At 42.3% G+C, this 16,051-nt stretch overlaps 1 protein-coding gene across 1 annotated transcript in view; it reads right to left on the bottom strand.

Annotated features, from left to right (window-relative positions):
* Window positions 1–14,454, bottom strand: part of LOC104276432 (target of rapamycin complex 2 subunit MAPKAP1-like) — a 14,890-nt gene extending 436 nt beyond the window's left edge. Inside the window, exons 1-4 of the mRNA XM_009872739.1 lie at window positions 14,196–14,454; window positions 10,157–10,246; window positions 5,197–5,345; window positions 2,618–2,700 (exon numbers count right to left, since the gene is read on the bottom strand). Coding sequence (XP_009871041.1) covers window positions 2,618–2,700; window positions 5,197–5,345; window positions 10,157–10,246; window positions 14,196–14,454 — 581 coding nt within the window. The remainder of the gene's footprint in view (window positions 1–2,617; window positions 2,701–5,196; window positions 5,346–10,156; window positions 10,247–14,195) is intronic.
* Between the last annotated feature and the right edge of the window lie 1,597 nt (window positions 14,455–16,051).

Raw genomic sequence — 16,051 nt, 5'->3', positions numbered from 1 at the left:
ACCGCGCCCCAAACCCAGCGGGGCTGCAGGGCCAGGGGAGACAGCCAAGGGCACGGACCAGGGGCAAAACCCGCACGGCTTTGGCCCAGCAGGGAACACACCAGGCATTTAACACAGGAGCGTTTTATTTAAACACAGCTCAGCTGTCAGCACGACTCGCGTTAATCCCCTGTTGTGAAAGAAAAGTTATTTTAGAAAGTGGCAATTTTTCATTTAAGAATCTTCATCGTAACAAAAGTGTTCCCAGAATCACCCGCAGAGCAGGTGATGCGCCCTCCGGAGAGCGCGTCGTGGAGCCCTGCGTCCCTGCCAACACCCCGACTGCCCAGCGGTCCCCGGCGTCACAGGGAGGTCTCTCCCAAAGGTGGGGGCTCTGGCAGGGGCTGCCAGCCGGGGGGGGCAGAGCGCGAAGCCGTCCGCGTTCCCGGCCCTTCTTCAGCTCCGCTGCAGCCGCAGCAGAAGGCTGGTCGGCACAGACACCGACCCCGCGGTTCTGTCACACGTGTGTCAGCGTACATGGCACATCACACAAATGGTAACGCCATAAACATCTCTATTTTGATTATTGTAATGGAGATAGTATGCAAACCACTCGAACTGGCAGAATAAGCAAATGTTTAAAAACCCCCAAACCTCAAATGCCACAAACTGATTTAGGATTCAGATGAGGATCGTTCTACTCAGCTTAGAGGCAAAACATTTAGATTAAAAAATACATTTTTCCACACTGAGATTTTAATCCTGGATTAATTATTTTAGACATTTTCCATATTAATTAAAGCAGTATTGCTTCTTTCTTGAGTTCTTTATCTACTCTCTTTGAGTAAAGCTATTTAATACTGGAGATTGTGGAAAACATTTGTTCATGATTATCCAGACATACAGTCAAACAAGACTGAAACAAGAGCAGCATGCAAAAATGTATTTAAGGACTATCATCCCAAAATGCTGCTAAAAGCTATTAACCAGTACGTGTTAATTGCCACAGCATTCATATTAATTTTCACTTCAGGCCCGACATTGTGGAATATTTCCCCTGATACGTTTTAAACAAAGTTTAATTTAAGGAACTGCTTCTATCAACACTTATGAAAATTAACAGCCAAGCAATTAGCACTCATGAATTATCCCTTCCCCCACGCTTTCCACAGCATCATTTTTAAAACAGTTGCTACCAAAGAAATTGTTGTTCTTTAACCCATCACAAAAATCAGCCACAAGAAACCTTACATAGAGGTACCACTCCTTGCAATACAATTTTTATCATCCATATAGCTAAAAACAACATTGTCCTATTTTTATTTAAATTACCTTTAGTAGTCAAACCCACAAAACCCATATATGGTCAGAAAAGCCAGACTTCCTTAGATCTTCATTTTCAACTGGAAGTCATGAAAATACAAATATATTGAGAAAACTCTGGTTGGCGTGTAGGCAAGGTTTTGGGCCTTGAAACTCAAGTTTATTCTAGAGCTGAACGATCCCTTCCTTACATTTTGGCTGCAGCTTTCTTTGACTATTCTGCATCTCTTCAGTATCTCCTTTTTTGGCCGTCCCATAATGTTTCTCTGTTTGCTAACATTCTTCTGGGGATGTTGGAGCAGCCTCTTGCTGGCAGGCGTTTCAAAAATTGAATCGACAAGACCATTTAGTGATTAAAATTTCTTAGAAGTAGCAGAGACTTGGAAGAAAAATGGATGTGGGCTGGCTTCAAGAGACGATTTCAAGGGAACTCTAAGCAGAGGCTGTAGCAGGAGCTCCTCCAAAGCTGAACGTGGCATTCTAGCATGATTTTCCTCTACTGCAGTCACTAAATACATCTTGGTAACACTCTTACAGCGGGAACGGGCAGGCAATTGGATAGCCTTGAGGCAAGTACTGCTCTAAATCAGTATCCTCAGCCCTGAGAAAACTCGTTGCCATGCTTTCCAGCAACTCATGCATGCTACACTTGGGATTTGAAAAGAAATGTCTTTTAATTCTACAGAAATTCAGAATAACACATGCTTTTAAAACAATTAATGAAAGCAGGCAGGTAATGTGTAAGTAAACTGAATGTTGGGGACCTTGCACTTGTGTCACAGAAACGAGCCACTGCAACACTCTCGAGTTCCACTGGCGGCACCTGCCTAGGAACAGCTTTCAGCTCTGCCTCACCACCAGGCTTATTCTCCCAACCTTATCACAAGTCGGCAAGTTGGAACAACAAGCCATCAAAATTGGATTTTTTGAATTCTGTAAACAGAAATATAAATGAACTTACCTATAAAATGGTTGATAACTTGATTTGTAAGCAGATATAGGAAATAAATTTGGCCACCGATTTCTTAAGCCTTCAGCTAATTTTCTGTACAAATGGCAACGGAAGTAGTTATAAATAACTAAAGGGGTTTTTTATACAACATTCTTAGCAAGCGTTTTCGAGATTTATTAATCAAGATGTACACCTCGTGATATAAACAGACACAGGGGTTAGGTTAACTTTAACTACTTTGAGGAAAAACTGGAAGATATGGCCAAGAGCAGTTACTCTGTGTGTCTCTTGTCAAGAGCTGAAGTTTTACAACGTCGGTGAAAGGCACAGATCTGTCCCGCGCAGCTGCGGGGCAAGGCTCACCCGAACGCCTGAGCCAGCCAGAAGGCCTCCACTGCCGTTCCCTTTCGCGAGTCATATTCTTGACTATTTTGATAATTAACCAACTGATCAGAACAAGAAGAAATTAAGAGCACTTTAAAATTTTATTATTTCATAAAATTGCAGAAGTGGTTATGAAAAGGACACTAAATCTGGCAGGAAGCGCCTGCGAGATGTAAGCATTTCAATAAATCGGCGGGGGTGGTATTATGGCATGCAACGTCGTCTTATTCCTAAGCGGTTAGCTCACGGCTACACAGAAAACATCGGAAGGGAGGGGAGGGCGGACCCCGAAGAGGAAGGGTTTATTCGATTTCAGGCCAGTTAAGGAGCTGAAGTAGTGGCGAGTCACAACCGGGCGCACGCTGGAACAAAGAGCTTCGAGCAAGGGCCAGCGAGCGCTCCTGCTCCTCCTCGCGCTCTGCCGCCCGGCGGGCGCTGCCCAACACGCTGCGTTACAAAACTCGACTATAAATACCTAAACCAAAGGCCCAGCTATAATCTTAAAGATTTCAGAGCCACTGTGATCCCTCGGGTAAATACATAATTAAGTAGGGTTTTTTTAAGACATGTTTAATTAGGCCCCTAGCCCCTCCTCATCCCCCCTGCCTCTCCCCATTTATGGGCCACTTCCCCAAGAGATATGTGGCTCTGTTAATTATGTAAATAAGTCAGGCACTATTCCCTGAAAGAACTGCATTTGTGTGAAAAATACTGCTCATCTATTATCAATAAAAATAAATACAAGACCTACAATATTTCGTTTTAAATTATTTTTAAAAGCTAGACCGTTTTTGATTTTACATTACCACCTGAAAATAGAACAAAACTGAAGAAAGTAAAACAATTTGCTACTGAACGACAATGTTTCTTCTGTATCTCAGATGGTCAGGTAGGTATCTAAAAACCATACACAATGGTAAATACACAGGGAAGTACAGAGAAAAAAAATATATTGCTTATATTACCCTGATAAATTTGTCGGTGTGGTTAAAATTAATACAGTCAGATTATACTCTTAGCAAAACGCCAGATCAGTTATTCTGGAGAGTTAAAAAGGTATTTTTGATTTCTAGATCACAATCGAGTTGATTTGTATCATACTCTACAAATCATAACTGAGTAACATTGAGATATTTCATTAATATCTCAAACTAATACGTGTAGTACAACCGCCTTCAAACACACCAAACACCTGCTAAATGTATCGGACTTGAAAATATGAAAACTACGATGTTCATTACAGTCAAATATAATTCCTATTAGCACTGTAAAAAATAGTCCAGATTATCCAAGTGGGAAGGAAACGTGCTTAAGTTGGTCAAGGTTCTGAGAAAAATTGCAGCAGGCAGCGGAAATCGCACTCAGGTATTAAAACCAGAGGAGTGGGACACCACCGAACCACAATAAATCCCTCTTGATGAACAAGAGGCTTGGAGTTCAGAAGAACAGCATCACAGTGTTGTCAGCGCTAAAGGGCTCCTGTCATTTATTCATGAGGCCAGAAATTTTGAAAAACGGAGTTAGCACTAACCATGACACACTCGTAAGCATAACATAACAACAGAGGCAGTTTGTGCTGCATGGACTTCATAGCCTAAAAGTCACCGTTTCACAGATATTCTAAATGCTTCGAGATACGTGAGTGGAATTACGTATCCGGCTTTCCACTTCAAGAATACTTAACAGAATATGAAATTCTTCCATCACAACGGTAATGAAGCTCAAACTTCATACTCCCACAGGAGACTCCACAAACAAATCCAGCAGAAAACAGATCTGCGCAGTATTTATAATTGTTTTGGAACACTGACACCGATCCAGCACCCCAATGTTTGGATTACAGCTGCTAGAGTTGATGACAGAGAAAAATACCTGTCAATACAGAGTAACTCTGGTGCTACCCACGGTTCTGAGCAATAGTGAATGCAAGCGACAGAAAGAAGAGCGGCAAGGAATGAGTTGGACCTACCAGGTTAGTAGTGAACCTGCCTCCAGCACTGCACAAACGAACGCCTGGGCAGAACTCCTTCCTTCAGTCCTTTCCGTGCCCCAGAGATCGACCTATTGGTGCCTCATCTTTGCACCCTCAAACCACACAGTGGCTTTTCCTTCTCTCGGTGGAGCATTTTGAGGATAAAGACAATATGAATCATGGAATACTCAGCCAGTGCTGCCATGTGGCACAGAACAGATATTTTCTTTTTGAATGCCAAACAGCCCATCATTTATACAACCGGTCTCACCATCAACTCGAGAGAGAGGTGTCCCAGGACTCTGCCACACTAAATGTTACCTAGCTAACCTGCTAGAGAGGAAAAGAGCAAGGTGAGGTACGCTGAGTGGCAAGGCCATACCTTTGTACTGAAAACTTGAACCTGGAACCGTCATCTTTGAGCCCAGGAGAAGCATGTTTCTAGATAACTGCTTTAAAATACCAATGACCTACTATAAAGTCTAATTAAATCTTCTTCAGGTAAATGCACCCAAGAACTGCCTAAGACCCGTCATCTTCAGGACAGGACCTCTGGTTCTCAGAGAAAAACATCTGGTCCACTTACCTTGCCGTCAAACTTGGAGTACTCATTGAAGGGGTTATTCAGCTGCAGCGGACACTGCTCGAGCCGCACAGACAGTATTGACTGCTTCCCAGAACACGGAGATTTTACTCTGAAATTCTTTTTTTCAAACAGTGAGCTCAGCTCCTCTGCTGTAGATCAGAAAAGAGATTAGAGTGGTTGTACTAGGAGACGTACAGAGGCTGCTGTTTACCACAGAAAGATAACACTTTAAGAGGGAGAACAAAATCAAATATATAACCCAACAAATGCCTTAGCAGGGCGGAAGCCACCATTACTCTTTCATAGCCCAAAGACATGACCACATAAGAAGCTTGAACGATGCTGCTGTTTAGGCTGAGAAAAGGTGAATTTTTTCCCATACAGAGAGTGGAACTGATCACTACAAGCTCCACGTCAGTCAAGATAAAAATCAAGATTCAAAGAGAGAATTCTGTGTTCCCGGTCTTTCTGCTTGCCTGCCTTTTCCTAAACGAACAGTAAATGCTATGCAAAAAACTGTTGACACGTCTACAATGCGCCATGCAAGAGCATTTCACACTGAGCTTGTAATACACGATATTACACTATATTACAGGACAATTTTATACTACCCCGTGACTACACTACAATGTCACTGTGCTGACAGCGGTAGGCCTGAGAATACATCCGATCCAAAAGAATGATTTCTTCAGATTTTTACTTCTCATGGTACACTGGATATGGTCTCCTCTCAAAAAAAAGTCAAACCTGAAAATATCCTTCCAGACAAACAGTCTGGATCAAAAAAAAAAAAACAACAAGCTTTCTAAAACCCAAGGTGATACGAGTTAGCGACGTCTTTGTGTGGTCTGCGAAGGCTCAAAAAAGCCTCTGACAAGCAGTTCTTTTTAGATGAAGAAACCGCACACCTGAATTTCCAGTAACTGTTTAACTCAAAATTTACAGACAAGTTTAAAAAAAAATAAAAACAGGGCTTATGTTATGAGGACACTACAAAATCAGGACAGAGCCTGGGGTGTTTCAGCATATTAGTACCAACGGGGCTCATCTGCAAGAAACTGTGACTGAATCTGGACGAGTTTTTTCCACATCTGCTCTAGGAACCAAGTGCCCCCACACTCCATCAATCACTACCCGAGAGCCACCAGCAGCTCTCCTGGACTGACTCTGCTCTGCTCCGCGTTCCTACACCTGGATTCTCCCTCATCTCCAAGATTTACACGTTGCTCCTCCAGGGAAATGAAACCGCTCCCAAGGCAGAACGACTTGGGGCTCGATCTGCAGGGAGTTGGTTAATTTCTTAAAATGCAAAATTAAAACTTGTCAAACTGTAACTAGTCAAAAGCTCCATTTATTTTTATCAGCAGATTGCCTGAAAATGCAGACAGTTGGCAAAAGTGCTAAATACTGGCACTAGGAGATACCCAACAGTCTTGTGAGAGGCTGCGATTAACCAAAAAAGCTTGATTAAATGCTTTTTAAATGCGGCAACTTAAACCCCATTAGGCATTCTGGTTTCTATAACAAACTTATCTCTGTTTCTTAAAAAAAATAATAATCCCAATTATAATTATGCTAGAGTACTTCTTGGGCATTTAGAAAGCATTCTGTACCTTGGAATCCGATATAATGGTTTAATTGGTTCAAGTGAAAAAGCAAGTCTTTTATCTTCAGGTTTTGTCCCTAGGGAAATGTTAAGATTATTTGTGTATTGTTTCCTTTGTTGGGATGCGCAAAAAGACAATCTCAAGAATTCTTCTGAATTCACTAGTGCAACTTCTGTTTTGCTTTGAGTTTTGTACAGCTTTTACTCAAGTATCTCGCATGACTGAGGAGTTTAAGTAACAGCACATTCCATCAGACCATACATTCTGCTGCCTGAGATACGGTTCTCCTTTTCCAAAAATGTCATCATTTCAGAAAAATTCAATTCATTTAGGAAGAGGAACCCAAAATCTTCTGAAGATATGTGCAAAAAGCTAGAAGATAGATGAGATTTCTGAAAAACCACCATCTCCCACCGAGTGTTTTGTCAAATAATTCCTAATAGACCTGGGCTGTGAGAGTTCCAGCTGAAAACACTGAGTAAAATAATTTTGAATTGTCACATTTCAGGTAAAACACAGCTTATGGTTTTACATTAAACTAGCTTTAATAGCGTAATTTTTAGTTAAAGCTAAGTTTTGCCATTAGTCTGTAGTATGTATTAGTATACATTAGTATATTAATTAGTATACATTAGTAGGTGTTTTTCAGCTTTTGTGGGTTTGTTAGCTATATGAGCTATTCTATGTGGGCTGAATGCAAGGCTTTTGAAAGATTCCCTCGATATATTGCTAATTTACACTTTACAGGCTCTGAAGTGAATGAATGTAAGATGTAAATACAATGGCTTATTTCTCCCTTTCATCTAAAAATACCTGGTACTTTAAAAAAGGAGTAACCTTCTGTATGCGTATCCGTATTTGCTTTATAGGACCCACAGACTGCTTTACTAGCACGACTTGATCTCTACGCTCCACGAGGCTGAAGCGTTCTTTTCATTTTACCGAAAAGGGCTGAAGCTCAGCAAGGCGAGGCGAGCTGGTGGCACGGCAGCACAGGAACACCAGAGCTGCCCAGCGTCACACGTCACCCCCACCCAGCTACCCCGGAGGCACCTTTGTGCCTGTGAATGCCCCAGTCAACTCCAAACGCAGAGATTTTCCTTTCCAAGACCATACCCGACTGCCACCGTATCTTTCAGACTCACTCCTGACAAAGCAAACAGCTTGTCTCACGACACTGGGCAAAGAGATGACAAGTAGAAAATACTCTTTTTCTTCTCAGTACCGCACACAGAATTACCCGTCTCTCACTTCCCTTTATGCTGGTTTAGCACACATTCATTTCTGTACGCAGTAATTAAAAATGGGGATCACAAAAAATACCAGTTCCCAGATGCCTCAGACGATGATCCCAGATCAAGCACAGGCTGACAGAAACGCCTGGGCAGTTTCTCTCTGCAGTGAGGCTCCCGGCGCGGCGCGAGTGGTCTCTGGAGGTGGGGGCTCGGGGCAGAACTCCAGCCACGGGCTCGCCTTTGTCTAGAGCTCAGATAAAGGCAGTCGGAAGAGGGCAGCCAAATTCCCCCATACGGCAGCAGCTATTTCCATTAGTGCTTTCGCAAATATTTTCCAATCGTGTTAAACTCGGGGAGCAGAACAAAGCCTCAGACACACACACTCAACAAAGAGGATACAGCGGGTACATCCCTCAGGACTCCTCTTTTTCCCGGCCTCTGCCTCCCATGTTGCTCATGCAAGCAAGTGAGAAACAGGCAGCATCTCGGTGACTAAGCAGAGAAGGAAAAGCAGCTCTGGCAATAAGGAGAGATAGCGAGGGCCTCCAGTTTTTATGTAACTTATTTTTTATTTAAATTTGTTCTGCAGCAGGGAGGCACTGATCTACCTGCCTGCCAGCCCCAGCGCATCCTTACCGGGGGACACCTCTGTGACGGCTGGCTGACGGAGTACGGCTAACGTTCGGGCAGCACGTGAAAGGAACAAAACGCCACGGTGGAGCCCACATGAGCAAGATAACACAAACAGAAGAGACACGGCAGGAAACTGGAGTGCGAGTGCAATTCAGAGTAAAGAAAAACCAAGCAGTAGCGAGTTAGCGAAAAAGAAGAAAATCAGAATTGCATCATCTCTGGCCAAGCGCTATAAACTATCGAGCAGAGAGTTGGAGGTTATGGGAGATTAAACTTTAAAACCTACAACTTGGCTTGCAGAAGTAGAAAGGCAAAAACATTTTACAATGCATTAACAGAGATATCAAACGTAGCTGAGCACTGTACTGAGGATTAGTGCGACCATGTGGCTCACGTGAGCAGCTTTGTTCACTCCTCTAAAAAAGATATTATAGAGCTGGAGAAGGTTCTGCAAAGGACAGCCAGGAAGATACAAGGATTTAAGCGAAAAAAAAAAAGAGATTACGCAGGGACCTCATTAAGCTACACGCAAATTTTGAAAGAAGCAGGCATGACAGAAGCAGGCATGAAAGAAGCAGGTTTCAATGTCTGTCAAACACAACAGCACTAGATACTAGCTTGAGCTATAAAATACGGGAACTGAGACAGATTTTTCACTTAATATATTGCAATTTAACCTACGAAGAACATATCTAAAAAAAAAAAAAAAAGAGCCTTTTTTTGGAGAAATTAGTGATAACAGTTCTTCCAAGGAAAGGCTACATAAGCTAGGGCAGCATTTGTAATGCTTTCATTGAAGTAGATCACATACGCACGTTATTTCTTAACATTTTCCCCTCATGTAGAAAAGCAACCACAAGAACATTCTATAAGCGCAAACTCCACAAAATTCTTCGTCGTGCTGGGCGCTCCAAACGCCCCGGGGGTTAGGTGGCAAAGCTTCCGCGGGGGTAACGCCTCCACAGCGTGACCGCGGGCGCTGCCTGTCCCTGCCCAGGGCGCCCGGCACGTCCCGCTCCCGGCGGCATCGCCAACGGTCGCTATTGCCCGTCCCGGCTCTCGGGGACGGCAGAAGCCTCGGGAGGTAACGGCGCTACGAGCGGCCGGAGTACGTGAACACTGCACTGAGACCTTACATGGCAAACAAAGAGGAAACAAAGATAAGAAAAAAAAAAAAAGGCGGCCACTCGACTTAGTTCAGAGCAACAAACCGGGCTTTAAACATTTTTCTATTTACTTGGCCGTTGTTAATAATGTGGAACACCCTGGTCACAGCTGAAAACAAGCGAGGTGCCCGTGGCACCCGCTGGCAAAAAAGGCTGGGGGACACCCACCTGGGGGACAGAGGGCAAATACACTAATTAGTATTTCCTCTACGCTTGGAAAGTTTAAGGGAAAACTACAAACCAAAAATACTGTAACCATCAAAACCAGAAATAAAATCAGCTTTTTTTAGCAGGAAATGAGAAGATCTTTTATTTTTACCTGAGTAAGAAGTATTTCTGTCTTTCCACTGAACATTTTTGCATTTTATTTGATTTTGTCTCTCTTTCCGCAGACGTTCTAGTCTCTGAGCTTGAAAAGAAATATTATAGTTATAAGTTTGTCAATGAAAGTTTACTATAAACAAAGACATAATTAACTACCTTTATATGAATAAAGATGTTTTATACTGCATATGCAGAGGAAAAAGTCATAAAATTTTAAAGGTGGCACCCCTGAAAAGCAAATACCAACAAAAACATGAAAATGTTCTTGATTTATAATTGAAATTAGAGGATATAAAACATTAATAGAGATCATAAAGATAGTATTAACATGGAAGAGAATAATAAAATGTGAAAACTTCTGTGATTAATATGACATTTCATTATATAAATCATTAATAACGGTCTTAAAGGAATTTTAATGCACAAATGAACTGAAGTGAATATTACATTACAGGAATAAAATTACTGTTATGAATTACTCTACCCGTTTCAAAAATTAAAGATAAATGAACTCAGACTAGACTATTAAAGTTTTAAATATAAAATCCTTTATCTAAAAATCATGAAAATTATAAAATGTCAAAGCTATATAAATTAGCATAGCTTTTTCTTCAGTGTGCTGAAACAGTTTATAGGTAGTAAAATAAATGATTTGTATCTTCAAAACATTAGTCAAATCTTAAAACGAATATAATATTTCTTTACGTATATTTTGACTCCATCTTCAAAACACGGTGTGAAAAAAGCCTCAAACAGTCATAGTGCCAAAGAACTTACGGAGCAGGGTACCAGAGTCTGCCTTAAATTATCTTTTTGTTAACAGCAACGCCTCTCGGGAAATGGTCACCTAAACCTGGCAGAAGCTTCCCACGGCCACAAGAAGGAACCGACGTTACTAATTCTCTCAAATGAAGAAAGCGGTTGAGACTGGAAAGTAGGACTAATCATGCTGATCACTGACGGAAACAATTTGTTGGATATATCGGCAATTTTGATGTATTGAGATCATTCATTAACTAAAATGGGTTTGTAGAAGAGATTCTAAAATGCTAAATTATTCTGACAATTTTTAAGATACAATTTGAGTTCCCTGAGCCATTTCACCAATTAAAAAAGGTCAATAAATATTTTCTATACTGCCTATTACTGTTCTTTTACGTTTTGTCTTCCAAATGAACTGTGGACACAGAATTCATTTTTTTTCCCCCCCACAAAACCCCCCAACCTGGGAACCGATGATAAAAATAACACTTTGAGGTTTAACGGCTGCAGGAAGCAGTTTAAGGTGTGAACCCAAACAGGGACTTTGATGCTTATTTCCCATCTAAGTCAACACAAGGTTGGTGCCTCAATACCTCTACCTATCTCACTCCTAACGAAGTAAGAGAAGTATCCCTGCTTATTAGTTTAAACATCGGGTAACACACTACTGCAGCACTGATGTTCTATTCTGAAAGAAGAAACATTTTTTTCCAGTTACTGTCCAGACTGTAGCTCATAATCACCTTCCAAAAGCCCTTCATCCCAAACGGGCCATCACGAAACACCCGTCCGCTCCACAGGTTAACAATGGAGAGAGGAAGTACCTCAGAATAACGCGTGTTTTTGTTCCATTTGATCTTCTCACCCCTTGCCAAAACAGAGGTGCTACAGCGCGGTCACCACCCTCACTGCTGCCACCCGCGCTCGCTCACAAACCATCATTTACTGTGGGGCTGCATTACAGCAACTCCAGATTAGATGGCATTATCAGTACCTATTAGAAGTCTGAATTATTTAAGGTTCATTCTCACAGGAAGCACGCTAGCTTGAAAGCTTTCTGCGTGAAAAATGTCACTGACCAAACGTAGCTCCTGTGTCATTAACCACTAGACGAGCCTTTGTTTCTGTCACTCAGGCTGGGAGCATTTCCTGCTGGCACCGCACACCCAACACCTTGCACAGACCCAGCTCAGCTTTCTTGTTCTTTTTCACCCCTCTGGATCTTGCAGAAAAGTAAAGAGATGGAGCCCAGAGCCCAAGACCACCCACACCCACCTCTCTCCTCCAGGAAAGGAGGAGCAATGCAGCAGCAGGACACCCTGCGCCCCCCTCAGCCCCGCGGGCAGTGCCCCGCCATGGCACCCCCCCTGCAAACCGAGGGGAGAGCTCAGGTATTAGAATGCACACAAAAAAATTCATTTCCACATTTGCATTCCCAGATGAGAACGACTGAAAAACCAACGCTTCCAAAGTCTCTAGAGAAGTGTTGCGTATTCCACAGTAACACATTATTTCTACAATTTATGTAGAAATACCTTACCCGGTAAGGTATCTCATAATAAAACAGTTTTGCAAAAAATAATAAAAAGTTGCACTCCATCCAAAACCAAAGATTAGAGACAGTAAAAGGACAAATCATTTTCACACCAAGGAGAATACAAAGAGCTTGCATGTTCAAAGAACCTGACACTATCACCTGTTGATACACAAACCCACACCACACTCTCTCTCCAAACCTAAACCCCATTATCTGCTTTTCAAAGAACAAATGTTTCTGCTCTTCCTAGATCTGCTCAGGTAGCTTGGGATTAAGGAAAAAAGAAGTGTCCTTACATTTGCCCATTTTAGGAGGAAAATTTGCAGATTTCACAGTGAATGGGTTTTTCCACTTACGAGATGTTCAAGGTAAGTATCTGTCTTCTTCCACCAAGAACTTAGGTGTAATGTAAAAAGCATTTTTATTAAAAATGGTTACCTTTCTATTGAATTTATTCCTCTGCCTGTACTTTTGAAAAGGGTTCAGTACTAATCAACTTGCATTCTTTGTTGGCTTTTTTCCACCCTGTCCTCTTTCAGATCACAGCCTGATTGCCTCGATAATCGCACTTGGCTCCTGCGGGTACCAGCACACGCAGCGGAACACAAGACACGCCAGATGACAAGGGGCAAAAACTCAGCTCCCCAACGGCCTGAGCGTCCTAATCATTATTTTAAAATAGGCCACGGACTGGAATCCGAAATCCTTACAAACCACAGCATCAACTGACCTGCCCAAGGCCCGAAGGGCAGCGCAGGCAGCCCGGCCCAGCGAGCTCCTCCTCGCCCCACCGCCAGCGGCCGCGGCACGCTCAGCTCAGCGCCGGCAGGAACCCCTGCGACAAGGGGTCATCGCCTTTCAACAACTTCTTATTTATAACAGGAATTTCAGGACACTCAATACCATACAACATTTCACTTGTTAGGTAGAGCACAGATGTTTTTTCTGAGCTCTAGGTGGTGTTATAATACCTTGAGAAATCATCTGGAAAAAATATGTACTGTAACACAGGAAAAGAAATAAAAAAAAAGGGATTGGTATTAACCACCCCACAGCAATCTTCTCAGCTATACCTTGCAGAACTTTTGTTCACAGCATTGCTCAGGTATAAGCCTGAATATTCTTCATCTGATACAACAAATATGACAGCTTTCTTCCCATCAAGATAAACAGAGTATATTTTGAAAAGGTGTATACACCCCTAAACTTTCCCATTTGGCAACTTAAAATCTTGGCTTAAGGTTCTTCCCAGAAATAAAACTTCAGAAGACAAAATACAGACACATCGTTCACTTCACTGGCTCACATTAAACTTCATTCCTCTTTTGTAAGAAATAGATTTGATGCATCACTAGGTAGATTTTTCTCAAAAAATAACTATCCTGTTCAAAAGTTAACACCCCTCCAGACATTAACAATAGAAATATCAAAGACTGTTCATGTACTCTGGATTGAGACTTGATGTCTTTACAATTCAATTATTTTTTTTTATATAAAACTGACTCCCTCAATGTTCCTCTGTACATGAACAAGTAAAAACAGCAATTAAAACTCAGCTGACAGCACACTAAAGTAACTGAATCATTACATGTCCTTTTATAAAAAGTCTCGACATTACAAAAGGAAAAGCTTGACAGCTACCTAGCCAGTCACGCTCTGATTTGTCCATGCAAGCCACACTAATGGAAACTGAATTTAAAAGGCGACTGTTATCTCGGCTGCAAACATCACTTACCTGTGTTTGATCGTCTTCTAATCCCGAAGTCCCAGCTTGAGGTAATATCGACTGATTGGGAATATATATAGCCCTGAGTCTCACCATTGCTCCCCTGGGTTTCAGAACCACTGTCCCCGTATGTCGACGAGGGATTAAACTTCTCCAGGTCGACATCATGATCTATCAGGACCATTTCACACATCCCCGTGTCATCGCTGGTCACGTGCGACTGTCGAATATGAGCAAGTATAATTGTTGGGTTGTCCAGGAAAGCCATTCTGTCCACAAGCCCACCACTTCACTCTACTATCTTCTCTCCATCTTGTTTCACGGACACACATACCTAGAAATATAATGTACACGGCATCTTAGCAAGAAAACAAACCACAACCAAAGCCCCAATTCAAGAAGGTTTGTATTTTGGATGCACAAAACCCGATTCAGCTTTGCACAGCGAATTATTCTAATTCTGCCCCAGTTTACTACAGTTGCACTGCCTGCTGAGACCCACCTAAAGAACAGGGGTTTTGGAAGACAGCTTGAAACCTGAATCGCAAGCCAACAGAACACAACAGGCACCTCCAGACAGGTCCCAGTACTCTCCAGCAAATCGTTAACACCAGCCAAAATATTCCAAGTACTACACATAGAAGAAGGGAGAGAAAATACACACAAGAAACATCTGCCCATTCAAATTAACGGATTTACAAAGCCAGACAGCGTTTTGGATTTGCAGCCACTAGCTAAACACACTCTATTCAAAACCCACGCGGACACGGCCCCGAGCAGCCGCTTCACCCGTCCCCGCTCAGAGCGGGGACCCGATCTCCAGAGGTCCCTGCCAACCTCAGCAACGCTCCCGCTCCAAGTCCTACTTTCTATTTCCCAACTATTTCCATTGCAGAAAGTAGGCCTGCTCTCCCTGAAGGATTTCTCAACGTGCTCAAAGTGAGAGGCCGCAAGGCAAATATCCCCCCGTAAGGCAACCGTCTCCGGGCTGCAACTGGCGCGTTAAAGCCGGAGCAGCGCGACTGGTGTTGTGAGACTTGGAGAATACAGACACAACCAAGTACACAGCGTAGGAGTATTTTAAAAAGTGCACTGAGAACATTCTTTAAACTTAATTATTTACACACCGCTTGTAGGCAAAGGGCACGCTTACCTGCAAGCAGTAAGAACTTGTTGGAATAAGCAGCCGCCTCAGGCTTCTGAAGGTCTGCAAACTCCCAATCAAAAATTACTGCTGCCCCATCAATGTGTCATATAAACGTTGGCATGTTAATTGTGTATTTATAAGATTGTTAATGGTTAGTTAATTTACCTCCCACACTATTATTGTACTTGAAATGATTTAATGTCTGCTAAGGGAGTTAACAACATGTAACAGCAGATGCGAGAATTTTACCTTGATACTCTGCACCCCGACTTCACGCTATTAACAGTCCGTGCGCTAAATTAGCCGAGCTTCTTTGCAATTTTACAGTGCAATCCCTTTTCCCATAAACAAGAACAGGGAAAAAACGCTGGGAACCTTCTTTCAAACTCTAAAGTTTAATACAAACACATCCCTTCTTCCTCCTCTTCAAAAGGACACACTAAAACTAATTTCTCAATAAATTAATGTTAACTGGAAATTCTACTAACAGTTAGAGCTCCTCAGAAAAACCCAAACAAAATCAGAAAAAAGGTTCTGACCCAAAATTCAGCGCAGATGTTTATGCCACACTCTACCAGCTGTAATCTACAGAATTCTACCTGGTTCTTCCTTTGGATAAAGGCAAAGCACAATGAGATGGCACAGCCCTGGCCCGAGGAACAATGGCCTCCAATGAAATAAAAGCATTCAGAGAAGCAAAATTCAGTTTGGCAAGCAT

The sequence above is a fragment of the Apaloderma vittatum genome, unplaced genomic scaffold, assembly GCF_000703405.1.
Source record: "Apaloderma vittatum isolate BGI_N311 unplaced genomic scaffold, ASM70340v1 scaffold26447, whole genome shotgun sequence".
Taxonomy (NCBI): Eukaryota; Metazoa; Chordata; class Aves; order Trogoniformes; family Trogonidae; genus Apaloderma; species Apaloderma vittatum.
This window is presented reverse-complemented; position numbering and strand designations above follow the sequence as displayed.